Source organism: Lissotriton vulgaris, chromosome 1_1 (genome assembly GCF_964263255.1).
Source record: "Lissotriton vulgaris chromosome 1_1, aLisVul1.2, whole genome shotgun sequence".
Classification (NCBI taxonomy): domain Eukaryota; kingdom Metazoa; phylum Chordata; class Amphibia; order Caudata; family Salamandridae; genus Lissotriton; species Lissotriton vulgaris.
In genome coordinates this window covers 1,625,566,251-1,625,579,456 of record NC_141685.1, presented here as the reverse complement: position 1 = coordinate 1,625,579,456, position 13,206 = coordinate 1,625,566,251, and the positions used below count along the sequence as shown (strand labels likewise).

Here is a 13,206-nt window from a genome sequence, read left to right as displayed (position 1 = left end):
AGGAGTTTTGTGGGTGGGCATGTATTGCGTGACGGAGTCACCTAGAGGTCGGTTGTTGGTCCCCTCTTAATTTGTCCACGTCCTTTCGCTCTCCCACGAAAGGACTAGCCCCTTTGCTTTTAGTGTGAGGTTTGTTTTTGATGTCCTTGTTGTGTTTGGCTGTCTCCCTGGTGGGAATGTTGGAAAGTCTGGTGTGACGTTCCTGGCTGGTTTCCCCCTCTTCCATTCGGTCTCCGCGACCGAGTACCCCTTTTCGTCCCCCTGAATTGTAAGGCCCCCATGGACCTTGCAGTTTTGTTTTCTTTTTTGAGCTTGTGAGTTTTCATCCACTGGCGCCCCAAACAGTGTCTCCCCATTGAACGGGATGTTCAGAATGTGCTGCACCTCTGGTTTGAAGCCTGAGATCCTGAGCCAGGCCTGCCTTCTCTCCTTGATTCCCAACATCATCAGCCTGCTGGGCGGGTCAGCTCCGTCCAGGGCTGTTTTGAGGCAAGAATTTGCCACATTTTTCCCGTCTTTCACAAGGTGTGAAGCTTTTTGTTGGTACTAGTCTGGGAGGTGCTTGAGCAGCTGTCCGATCTCGTCCAGAAATTGGTACTGGTGGCTGTTCAGCAGGGCGTTAGAGTTTGCCATGCGCCAGTGCATGGCTGCATTTCTTTCTATCTTCCTCCCAGTTAGGTCCATCTGCCTGCTTTCCTTGTCTGGTGGTGGCCCTGATGTTGTTAGCACCTTTCCCTTTTCCTGGCAGGTGCCGCAATAATGGAGTCCACCGTAACTGATCCTCGGATGTAGGGAGGATCCTTAGAGGAGTGTTTATACTACTTCTCCGTCCTCTGCGTCACTGACCTGTATGTTGCCGGTTCCTTGAACGTCTCTTTCCCCTGGGCCATGACACTCGAGCATGGGGAGGTACTGGTTCCTAGTTTGTGTGGGGAGCAGGGTCTCCAAGAGGAACACTGCTTTCGTTTTTTCCGCATCTAGCTTTACTCCAAAAGCTGTTGCCGCGTTCTTGATGACCATATTGTCGGCCCCAATGTCATCTGGCAGCGAAGGCCTCGAAGGATACGTGTCCACGGCCTCTTCAGGGCTCTCGGTGTCTAGGTCCTGCCACTCCAGGTCCTGTGTCTGAGGATGTTGAGCAGAGGATCGTCCGCTGATAGTCATCGCCCTCCTCCTCATAGTAAAAGGCTTCTTCCTCTGGATGGTCCTGGGTCTCTGGACTTTTCGGCGGCTCTTCGGCCTCGAAGTCCTCCTCCTCTTCTACTTAGACGATCACCGTCTTTGGCTTCGACAGAATCACGAACCTCTTCAACTTTTCGTCGAACTCATTCATTCTTTGTAGGTTATCCATTTCGGCCTCGAGCCGCCTATTTTCTCTCCATTTCGGCAGCCTGTTCGGCGTCGAGCGGTTCGGCTGATCTCTTCGACGTATAAGTCGTCGAATGGGCTTCGGGTCCTTATCGTCACCAGCCGACTGGACTACGGCAACTCCCTCTACGCCGGAACCACAGCCAAACTCCAGAAGAGACCCCAGCGGATACAGAACGCCTCAGCACGACTCATCCTGGACATCCCCCGCCGTAGCCACATCTCCGGACACCTGAGAGACCTGCACTGGCTCCCGGTCAACAAGCGAATCACCTTCCGTCTCCTCACCCACGCACACAAAGCCCTGCACAACCAAGGCCCAGGATACCTCAACAGCCGCCTCAACTTCTACGCTCCCAAACGCCAGCTTCGATCGACCAGCCACGCCCTCGCCGCCGTCCCACACATCCGAAGAGCCACCACAGGGTGAAGGTCCTTCTCCTACCTCGCCGCCAAGACCTGGAACTCCCTCCCGACCCACATCCGCCTGACCCAGGACCACCTCGCCTTCAGGAAGCAGCTCAAGACCTGGCTATTCGAGCAGTAGCGGACCCCCCCCTCCCCGAGCCTTGAGACCCCCAGGGTGAGTAGTGCGCTATACAAATGCTTTGATTGATTGATTGATCTTTCGAAGTCGAACGTTCCTTTTCGGGGACGTGCTTCAACGACCATGGCTTTTCGCCGGTCTTCGCCGCCTGGGAGTCCTTTTCGAAGGATTCGCTGGGCTGTTTGTCCCTGGATGCAGCTGCAGCCGTCGAGATTTTCGGCGCCAGGTCGCTGTTCGAGGACAGACTGTTTTTCGAGAGTCTGACTCACACTTTCGAGGGTCTGTCCGGGGCTTAGGGGTCTTCGACTCTCCTACCTCTTTAGAAGTCTTATCCGTCTCTACAACTGTGTAGTCGTAGTGTTCTCCGGAGACGTTGCCCTCCTCATTGCTCGAGAGCCCCAGGTCTCGAAGGGACGGTGGTTGTCCCTTGCCATGCATGTTGTAATTGGCTCGGCTTTGTCGCTCTCTAACCCGGAGAGTCTTCGGTGTGAAGGCGGAAAAGGCGTTGCAGTCCTTGCTCTCGTGGTCGACCGGTAGGCAGAGGTTACAAACCAGGTGCTGGTCCTTCTGCGCGTATTTGTGGTGGCAGTTACGGCAGAATTTCAAGGGTGTCGGTGGCAGTTACGGCAGAATTTAAAGGGTGTCTTGTCCATTTCTTGCGCTCAGGGGGCCCCCTGTGTGAGCGCATTCTCCATTTGACGTCGAAGTTCTCCTTAGTCGTCCCGGCTCAATGGTGTTGTTACTAGTCTTCTCAGTCTTTTCCGTGCAATAATCAATTTTTCTGCATCTTCTTTCCACCAAAAATCTGGAACCCCACTCGAGAACGATCCAGACCAAACGGCGGAAAAAAGAATCTGAAGATGGCGCCCAAAGGTGGGAGCTTCCGCAGGAAGCGTGCCGACGTCACAGGAAGTACACCAAAAGGTGGGACAAAAAAAAAGGACTACGATTCCGGACCCAACCACTGGACCGCGGAATAATGCACAGCATAGTGAATCCAGAAAGATTCACGCTGCAAAACTGAACCCATCAACTGCTGGTCTGAATGATTTAAATGAGTGGAGTTCTTAATCCGCATCTGAAGGACAACCTTTTTGGACACAGTCGCTTCGTTGCATCATCGCTTCACCACAGTGGAGTCCTCCTAAATGAGCGTTTCACTCATAACGTTTAAGAGTGTGATTATTTATCGATGTAAAGAGACTTCGATGGGGTACCCCTCCTGAATGATGTGTGTATGAAGCCTACTCTTTCTTATCCTTAAGCCCTCTTATACGTGGCTGGTAATCCTCATGCGGTCGGTAACTGGAGTTAAAGGCTGCCTTGGGATTACCAGTGAAGTGCAGGCACTACACTTCAATGTGCTCCTCACTCCGCTAGCAGACATTTCAGCTTTACAAAGCAGCTGAAATCAATGGGTGGGAAGCAGAGGAGATATGGAATAACTTGCAGAAAGGTTATGGTAATACCAATTTCCTCACTGATTGTGCATTTGTCAGAGCCCAACTTGTGATAGGCCCGATAAGTGTGAACCCTGCGATCATCTAGGTCTGTGGAAGACATAATATAGCATCTGAACAAAAATGCAATTTTAGCGAGGGCTATATATATTACCTACTGGCGGTCGCCAGTAAGTAGTTATAGTTAGAACCTAGTTTCCATAGGAAAAGCGTTTTTTGATTTGCCAATAACTTTGGCGTTGTTTGACGAATCTTCGCGAAATTTTCAAAACCAATGGTGCGTTCGTCAGTTCCGGTCTTGAAAGTTTCGAGGTGATTAGTCAAGCGGGGGCCGAGAAAAAAGGGGGTTTCAAAACGAGTTTTCTCCACGATACTTACCATAGGAACTTTAGACAAAGCTACAGGCCGAACGGAATTGCAAGTTGGCAAAAAGGTAGGTCTTGGTCCAGAAAGCGACCTTTTTTATAAATGGTGTAAATCCGTTCAATAGTTCCTGAGAAATTAAAAAAATAAAAATAACGATGTTTGAGCACAAGGGACTCCTCCAGAGCATGAGCTGACTTCTGATTGGCTGCCAACACTCCAAACCAGGAAGTGTTTGCAGCCATCTTGGGACTCATTAACGGAGTCACAAGAAAACAGATGACAAAAAGGTGAAAAACAAGAAAAGGAGGTAGGGTAGAAACACCCCCCCACCCCTCCCCCCCCCCCAGGCCTGCTCAGGGTGTCCCACAAGGACCCCCAGGTGCATACAAGCATACATTTTTTTTTAAATGGCTGAATTAGTGCTGTGTGCGCGAATCTAGCGCTTCGTTTTGTATAAGCCCCCGAGGCAATGTCAAAATAATTCTTAACTAACACCCCTTGCAGGCTGCATGTTCTGATGCAGAGAAAAGATGCGCCATGGCACAAATCCTGGTGTGCTATGCCTACAGCCCACTGCCAATGGTATAGGTAAGCCACCCCTCTAGCGGGGTGCACTATACCTATGGTGAGGGTACCGGTGCATGAGCCATTTACCCCTACAGTGTCTAAACCCACACATTTTGCCCAGGTGGAAATTCAACCAGTGCAGCAGTTCGGTCATACCAGTGGTTCTGAAGCTCCTAGCTGCCCTCAAGATTTTTGGATACCTTTTCCACGTACTCAGCCATTCTGGACCTTAGGTCAAGCACATGGTCCACAATATCTTGTTTAGGTTCTTGGAGAGGCTTTTCCCAACACACTTTTACAAGATAGGGTGGCCCGTTCACAGGATGGTTAAACAGAAGTTCGAAGGGGGAAACCCTACTCCCTTCAGTGGCACCTCTCAAAGTAAAAAGCAAGGATGGTAAGAGGACATCTCATCTCCTTTTAGGTTTTTCAGGGAGAACCATAATCATGCCTTTCAATGTCTTGTTGAATCTCTCAACAAGACAATTAGTTTGTGGGTGATGGGGTGTAGTAAACTTGTACTGCACTCCACACTCTTTCTACATGTTTTAGGTAAGCAGATATGAAGTTAGAACCTCTGTCTGAAACCACCTCCTTAGGAAACCCTACTCTGGTGAAGACACCTATTAGGGCCTTGGCTACTGCAGGAGCTGTAGTAGCCTCATGATACCTAGTGGAATGATCAACTAAAACTAGAATGAATTTGTTTCCTGATGCTGTGGGAGGTTCAAGCCGACCATCTATGTCCACACCTACCCTTTCAATGGGAACCGCAACCACTGGTAGTGGAATTGAGGGGGCTTTGGGTGGTAACCTGTCTTGCCACTGGCATGATAGGTTACACAGGAGCTGATATACACCTTCACCTTCGGAGTCATCTGGGGCTAGTAAAAGTGGCTAACTAGCTTTTCCCAGGCTTTGGTTTGGCCCAGATGCCCAGCTGGAGGGATGTCATGAGCTACTGTCAGGAGGAACTCCTTGTACCTGAGGCACTACCACTCTCCCAGTGGCTCAAGGTTTGGGGTCTCTGGCCTCAGTGTACAGTAGTCCCTCTTCCCAATAAACTCTGTGGGTACCACTGACTTCTCCCTTTTCCTGTGCAGCAGCTTGCTGCCCCAGGCTTTTAACCCCTTCGACGCTGATGACGAGCTGGGCTCGTCATCGCGTAGCCTCCTCGCACGCTGATGACGAGCCCAGCTCGTCACGCAAAGTGCGTTTTTAAAAAACCCAGCGTGCGAGCGGAATTCCGCTAGTGCGCATGCGGTTAAGAGTTGGACAGTCCTTCTGTCCAAGGCGCAGCTCTTCTCTAGAGGTTCCCCCTGGGCTGAAGAGTTCAACCTGGTAAGGGTCAAGCTCCTGGGCTCAGTTCCCTCTGGGGTGTCCAAGTCCTCTCCCAGAGGAGAGGGGTCCTGATCCTTTTGCTGTACAGAAGCTGGTTCCCCAGTATCCTTACCTTTGCTTTTGGAAGGTTGGACCATAATTCCAATGCTCCAACGCTTCTTTTTTTCACCCAGTTTCTTGCTCTGTCCTCTTGTTTTTACACACACCATCTCAGGGATATCCAGCATTTCTGCATGGGTTTTCAGTTCAACACAGACATGCAGTTGGTAGCTTTGGAAAGACCACTACCTGTTTCAGGCCAGTAACTCCCCTACCAGCTGGTTTTGGGAGCCCCCCTGAATCTAAGTCTATATTACTCAGTTGTGAGTCCATCCCCCCCCAATCAGAGTTCTCTTCATGAGGTCATAAGACCCAGCATCTGCCACAGAAAGGGTCAGGTGTCTGTCTCTGCAGTTACCAGAGAACAGTTCCCAAAAGAGGGCTCCTTAAGTGGAGGAGGTTAATCTACCTGGTTATCCCCCTCCTCCGCTTCCTCATCGGACTGGTCTTCACCAGATTCAGATGGGTGATCCTTAGCATACCCAGCCAACAGCTGCTGGAGCTTTTGTTTGGTGGGATGGGAACCCATTGTTATATTTTTTAATTTTGCATAGGGGTCTTATCTCCTTGACAGACAAGTGAAGGTAGGTGGTGAGACCAAGCTCCTCACCTATGTCCTCTATGACATTGTGGTTATTTTTCAATAACAGCTGGGTTATTGTTTTGAGACATTGTCAAAAAAAATAACTTCTATCTCCTCTAACCCTAGCTAAAGTGACTTTATTTTTCAAAAATTCTAAAGAGACTTAACCACAGCCCTAACAAGACTTTGTAATTTTGCAAAAATGGCAATTTGAAAAATCTGAATTCTAAAGTCAATTTAAGAGTTCTGTCATGTGGTAACCAAGGAGTCCAACAAATGAAAAGTTGTATATACCACCTCTGATCCACCAATGTAGGAAGCTCAGTATATACTATACCAAAGTGAGCTGAGCTCGTCACTTAACGAGAGCAACTAAATTCTCCAGTCAGAAAAATTTGCTATATTAGAGAAAAGTACAGAGTTGTGCCAATAGTCCAACTCTACACTGAGCAGAGACCTCTGCCTGGAAGTAAAGAGAACTTCAAGCTGCTGATGTTCTACTAAAAGTTCTGGAGCCAGTGTTTATTGAAATTAATTAGGAAACAGGGAAGAAAATGAACTGGTAGGACAGCAGTTTCGGGTAATGGTTCTCCACTAAGACAGATAAGGGTGCCAGATAGTTTTCATCAAACATCTGGGACTAAATAACTCAGGAGGATGGAATTGGTGCTGTTGTCGTGTAGCTTTAATTAGAGAGACCAAGCATGCTTGCTTGCCTGCCTGCGCTATTAGCAGTTGCATACAGAGAGGCGCTTTGGCATTTGTTTGGAGTAGATAAAGTACTTATTGGTCAGTATCTCAGTATTACCCAATTACAAACGAAGATTTTTAAACTGAAGCAGAGAGTGGATTTTATGGATTTCTATACTTTAAAATATGAAAATATCTATCAATTGGCACCGGCTAGTCTATTTCCACAGTGTCGGAGCATTTCAATACAATCAGTGAGTAAGATGGTCATCTTGGGGCTCACTGAGGGGGTTCTCTAAGGTAAGGTTACATGTTTTGCAGAAAGACTTACTGCTTTTGTTTACCACTTCACCTACACTAAAAACTGTGCGAGGATCAGCTAGTTGATGGATATACGGCTGCCTTCCGATCAAAAGATCGGAGTAAAGCAACAAGCCTTCATATGTCCATATCGTGGGTATGTATTGGCACCCTTTAAGCCCACAAGGCATCAAAATAAAATTGAGAGATTAGTACAGTAAGGACTAAACACCTGCCATTAGATATTCTGAAAATATCCTAGAAACGTGAGTGATTTCAGAAGGTGGTCAACAAACCATAGTGTAATTTATATGGGTGTATTTAAGTGTGGCAACAATAAGGAAGCAGACTCCTAGGGTCTGGCAGCTGAAAAATAACATATGCAAACTTGTACCCTACAACACACCTGCAGCAAGTGCACCTATTGCAATCCCATGAAAAATGTATGGTACCTTTTAAAGATCTACTGAAGAACCCCACATGCTGAAACGCACCTGTACATAGCAGAGAGGATTTCCCAAGAAAGTGAGAGTGCTCCAATTCCTACTGTTGGCAGCATGACTGCTTTAAGCCACTGCATAAACTCATGGTACGTAAATGCTGAAAAAAATGTTACAAGGTCTTTATGAGATTGACACTGCAAGACAAGAACATAACCGACAGACGGGTGAAGTCACAACAGAATTAAAGCAATTATGAAGTACGTCCAGTGGGCACCAGGAAACCCACTCCAGTCATGGCAAGAAGATAACGGTAAACATTTAGCGTCAATAAACAAACATTGTATTGACACACATTTCAATCGGAGGACTGTGCCAGGAAACCCAATGGTGGCCTATTTAACTTTTTTAGGGTACATTTTTCACTTCAATGATGGACAAAAGATTGCTCCCGTTGAAAAATAATGGATACATTTAAGGAACTAGGAGCAGAGGCTTATTTGCAAAAACTATTGACACTTAAGGTAAACTATGAAAGGCAAATTACATATGGTCTAACATAAGAGTGCAAAAGCCAGACTAGAAAGAAAGAATCAAGAAAGACTGCAGCCATGCTTTAGAAGGCAGATTGTAGGTCCAGTGAGACAATAGACAAGCTAGTGTTTTTGTAATGTAGCGTTACATACTTAATAAAATAACAGGAAGGATATTTCCTATTTTCCTAAGATTAAGAGGGCTTCCAATTAATTAAATCTCAAAGTTTTAACATTAGAGTGAGGCTGGGGCGACACATACATCAGGAGAGAATTACATATGCACTTCAACACAATTGTGATTACAAACCTCGGTGGGTAAAGAATCAGAAGATAATATAATCATTAGGGTCAGGATCAATAAGGCACCATCTTGCATCAGAGATGAGGCTGTGCGCCTAATCTCAGAAGCCTTTTAAGATCCATGGATACCAGTCATAATAGGTTCCACAGGGGCAGAAGAACATGTGTGTCAGAGGATCTCGTGATGGGTGAACTACACATCAAGTTAGGGTGACAAGGGCAGTTGGGAAAGGTGTGCAAGATTCTTGAGGAATCAAGGGAAGGGAGACGGGCTAAAGCAGGGTTGGAAAAAAAATGAAGGCAGAAAATAGCAAGAATTGTTTTTCAAGAATGTGAAAGTTCAGCAATGTGAGATACTGACAAACAATCAGAGGATAATGCATATAATAGGTAAATGCATGTGTTTTCATGGAATCTCAAAGGACTACATAAAAGACTAAAAGGAGGACTAAAAGGTGGAGGAGGTGAAGGAGGAGAGGGCGGAGGCGCTCAAGATGGCGGGCGGCACTGCGCCGTGGACTCTGCTGACTGCGGCCGCCGCTGGGAGGTAGGATTGCGTCCTGCGCTACCCCGGCTTGTTGAGACTCTCGCCGCAGCTACTGGCATAATTTCCTCTACCTTCACTTCGGTGGAGACCCCCACCGAGGGAATCCTCCCAGCGCCTGCCTGACTCTAAGATGGCGGCCGGAGGAGACTTCTGATGGCGATCGCCGCTTCCACTGGCTCGCCCCAACTTCTCCCCGGCCTCCTGCTAATCCTGTGGCCCTCTCTTGGACTTTTGGCCTGCCTCCCGACCTGCTGCCAGTTTGGGGCCACTGCCAGTGCCGGAACGCCCTGGGGCCCTGCAACACGGACCGGATCTCCAGACCACCCACGCCCCCCCCCCCCCCCCCCCCCCCCACATGGCACCAGCGTTCTGGATGTGCCACTGCTCCTGGAGTCAACACTGCTTGCGGGTGAATCAACACAACCCACCGGCAGCCGTGCAGCGCCCCATGGTCAACGTATGACCGTACCAACAGCGTCAACATGGCCTTCACCACCTGGCGCACTCTCTCCTCCACCGAGACGGCTGACTGCAAGCTCTCCAAGATGGTGACGCGCCTGCCGCTGGCCTCCAGCTTCATCTCCCACCTTCACTACTGGACTTCTTGACTTTTTGCTTTGTCCTGACCATCACTTTGCTGCTGTTTTCGGACAGCTTCACTGGACTCTAGCCCTCCTCCCATTCCCTAGTCCATTAACCCTTTTCCCCGTGGATGACCCTCAAATGTTCCCTCCCTTTTCCGCTTCCCCTTCTCTCCATACCCTTGCATCCCTCCCACCCTCCCTTTGTTCTGTGACTGCATCCACACTTATGGAACTCTGCTCACCATATACCTTGCCTATGTGACTCAAGTATATCCAGTCTTATCCCCTCCCTATGTATATATAGATAACTAATCACTAGTGTATGCAGTAGACCTCTGTACTATCTACCATTCCTATGTGTCCATTAGAGTATATCCTGTCTTATCCCTTCCTATGTATATAGAGATAACTCTAATGACTAGTCTCCTAGACACCATATACCACCCCTATGCGTCGCTTAGAGTTTAACCAGTCATATCCCTCCTATGTGTATGTAGTTGACTCTTATCACTAGTGTTTGCAGTGGTCCTTTGTACTCTCTACCGCCCCTATGTGACCCTTAGAGTGTTCCAGTCATATCCCTCCTGTGTAGATAGAAGATAACTCTAATGACTAGTATCCATGTGATTTTTAGATTGTATCCTTGTGTATCCCCTCCCTTGTTTAGAGTTATAGCTTAACGACTAGTCGCCTGTGTGACTGTTGGAATATAGCCAGGTGTATCCCTTCCCCCGTGTGAAGAGATAACCCTATTCACTAGAACAAAAAGAAATGTGTTCCTGAAATGTGTAACGTAACTGATTCTATGTAAAGTGCTTTGATAACATGTAACGGAATTGGTGCTATGTAAAGCGCTTTGATAACCTAATCGGTTCAAGTTCCTGAAATGTGCAACGTAACTGATTCTATGTAAAGTGCTGTGATAACATGTAACGGAACTGGTGCTATGTAAAGCGCTCTGATAACCTAATCGGTTCAAGTTCGCGCTATAGAAAACTCTAAAAATAAATAAAATAAATAAAAAGGAAAAAAAATAAAAGTTTCCCTGGACAGACACATTGAATTAGTTCAAAGGGATCAACGATGTTGAAAAAACAATTGGATTTAGAGAGCTCTCCCTGCACTACAAGTAATTCAGGAACCGCTGCGATAGGGGTAGCTTTATAAGTAAACTACTCATCATGTATTGTGTTGTTGATGTTCTTTTAAAGCTTATGCCAGAACAAAGAACAAAAGATGTGGGGCAACATTCAGAATCATGCCACAAAGCCCATGAGAAGTCGAAAATTTTTTACAAACAAATTAAGGCACTAAAAGGAAAGATAAAAGTTGGTCGTTTAGCTCATTCTGCCCATCAAAACATAAGAGCAAAAGATTAAAAATTTTGAATCAGGAAAAAGATCTGGTGGATTACTTAAATTATATATTAAAGGAGCAAACAAATACAAATCAAATACTCTACCTAAGCATCATCTAGAACAAATGAAAAACAACACCAGTGAAATTGCCACTGTGTTCAGGAAGTACTGTATAGTTAGAGTATTCTATTTTTTAGGTGATAAACAATATTTATATAATTGCTCTTAAAAATGTTTTGTTTTTTTAAATCGCAAACCCTTAACTCTTTTCTAAAGTATAAGGAAATCCACCAGGCCACATAGGATCTGGCCCCAGGGAAAGCTGAAGAACTAGATACCCCACCCACAGAACTGTATAAAGTACTCAGCCAAGAATGTATCTCTCACCAGTTTAACAGAACAGCGAGGAAGCCAACCACAGGAACCACTGTGCCTCCATAGAATGGCTCTACTAACTAAAGGAACCTATGGCAATGATTCTGCTTTCGTTAGAGTGCCTGGGGTTTCTTATGGGAGTTAGAGAATGAGCATTGACCAAATGTTCTTTCAGTACTTACAGATGATATAATCATCTGCATTAGTGGCACATTAAGTCGCAATTCAATGATGCACACGCCAGGCCTTTCCTTTCTCACCTGGTCAAAATAACTGCATCTGAAAATATCAACAACAAAAAAAAGGTAGCACAATTTGGGTCCTTGTAACCTACAAACGTAAACTATTTTAGTTCTAGATTTTACTGCAGGCATCTTGCACTCCAAAAACATACAGGTTGTCCAAAAAAGTACCTTAAGGTGGACTTCGTAACTATAAGGAAGCATTTAATGATAATTGCGAACAGGTTTATAGGAATTGTCTCTCAGCCGTTTGTTAATCGATGCACCTACCAGTATAACTGTTCGGAATAACAAACATCATGAAAATTATAAAAGGTCTGAAGCTACAAGTTTAGGGTCCTCCCTATTTAAATTGCTTCATCATTTTTTCGTAAGCTTGATCTGACAAAATAAAAGACCCAGGAGAGCTCTATGATTACCTAGTCTTTCAATAGAAAGTGTGAAGGGGGCGACATTACCACAGATGGGCCTATATTGATGGCAGCTATGGGTAAGAGACTATCAACTCTCTCAAAATTACAATCCCACATATTAATTCTTTGACGTCTTTCTGTCCCCCAGACAAACTTTATATACTACTTAAATCGGGAAATCCATGATTTTTAAAACCAGTATGACTTTAAATCGTACAGGGCTTTTTTTCTGAGATTTTGCACAGATTAGGAAACTAACAATAAATAAATAATGCCAAAATGCATACTTCTAGTTTTATTGCGGCAAATCAGCTATTTTAATCAAGAGTCTCATTAAACTCAAGTTTGAATTTCAATCGCCCAACACAGCCTTCTTTAAATATTTGCAGATTAGAAACTACCTAAATAAATTAACAGAGCCAGAAGCGCCACCCTACACCATCAAATATAAAAAAAGGTTTATAGTTTATTTATTTAGTTTAACTTAAGATGACTTGTGTTGGAATATATGCAGTACACAACACTCATTCGCACCCAATCGGAATTGTGCCTTTGCTGGCTATATTTAAAGTTGGAGGCCTACAAAGAGATAGTTCTGTGGCAGGCTTGCTGCCAACATCTCGCTTGTGAGTAGATAGGGAGAAGATAGGGAGCGCTGAAAAGCCTCTCACATGAACGTCTGGGTGGAAAAAAACATTTTTTTAAATGGCTCCATGCTTCAGTAGCTTTCCCTCAAACTCTTCTAAAGCAGGTACCAATCATGGAGGACAGTCTGGGCTCCTCCCCTTGCTTTTAGTAAAGCCAAAAAAAAAAACCTTTATTTTTCTTTAGCTGACTGGGAAAGGGAGGGGGTCCAAAAAAGCTAATTGTGGATAGGCAGCTGCAAGAGAAAAGGCAGTGGAAGTGGTCTGGAAGATAGAGCTATTTTTTCACTCAAACATGGAGGGAAGAGGCTGCTCCTGCCTATCCAATGGTCCCTATTTCAGGTGGGGGGCCGCAGGGCGGGGTGTCATTTGGGTGGCAAATGCCATATTTTTTTTCACCTGCAGGGCATTAACGGCTGTTATTTACCCCTTAGCCCCCGTTATGC

General features: G+C 46.0%; 1 protein-coding gene across 1 annotated transcript in view; it reads right to left on the bottom strand.

Annotated features, from left to right (window-relative positions):
- LMF2 (lipase maturation factor 2) overlaps positions 1-13,206 on the bottom strand; it is a 152,965-nt gene that overhangs the window by 62,466 nt on the left and 77,293 nt on the right. The window contains exon 8 of the mRNA XM_086918831.1: positions 7,816-7,921. Coding sequence (XP_086774957.1) covers positions 7,816-7,921 — 106 coding nt within the window. The remainder of the gene's footprint in view (positions 1-7,815; positions 7,922-13,206) is intronic.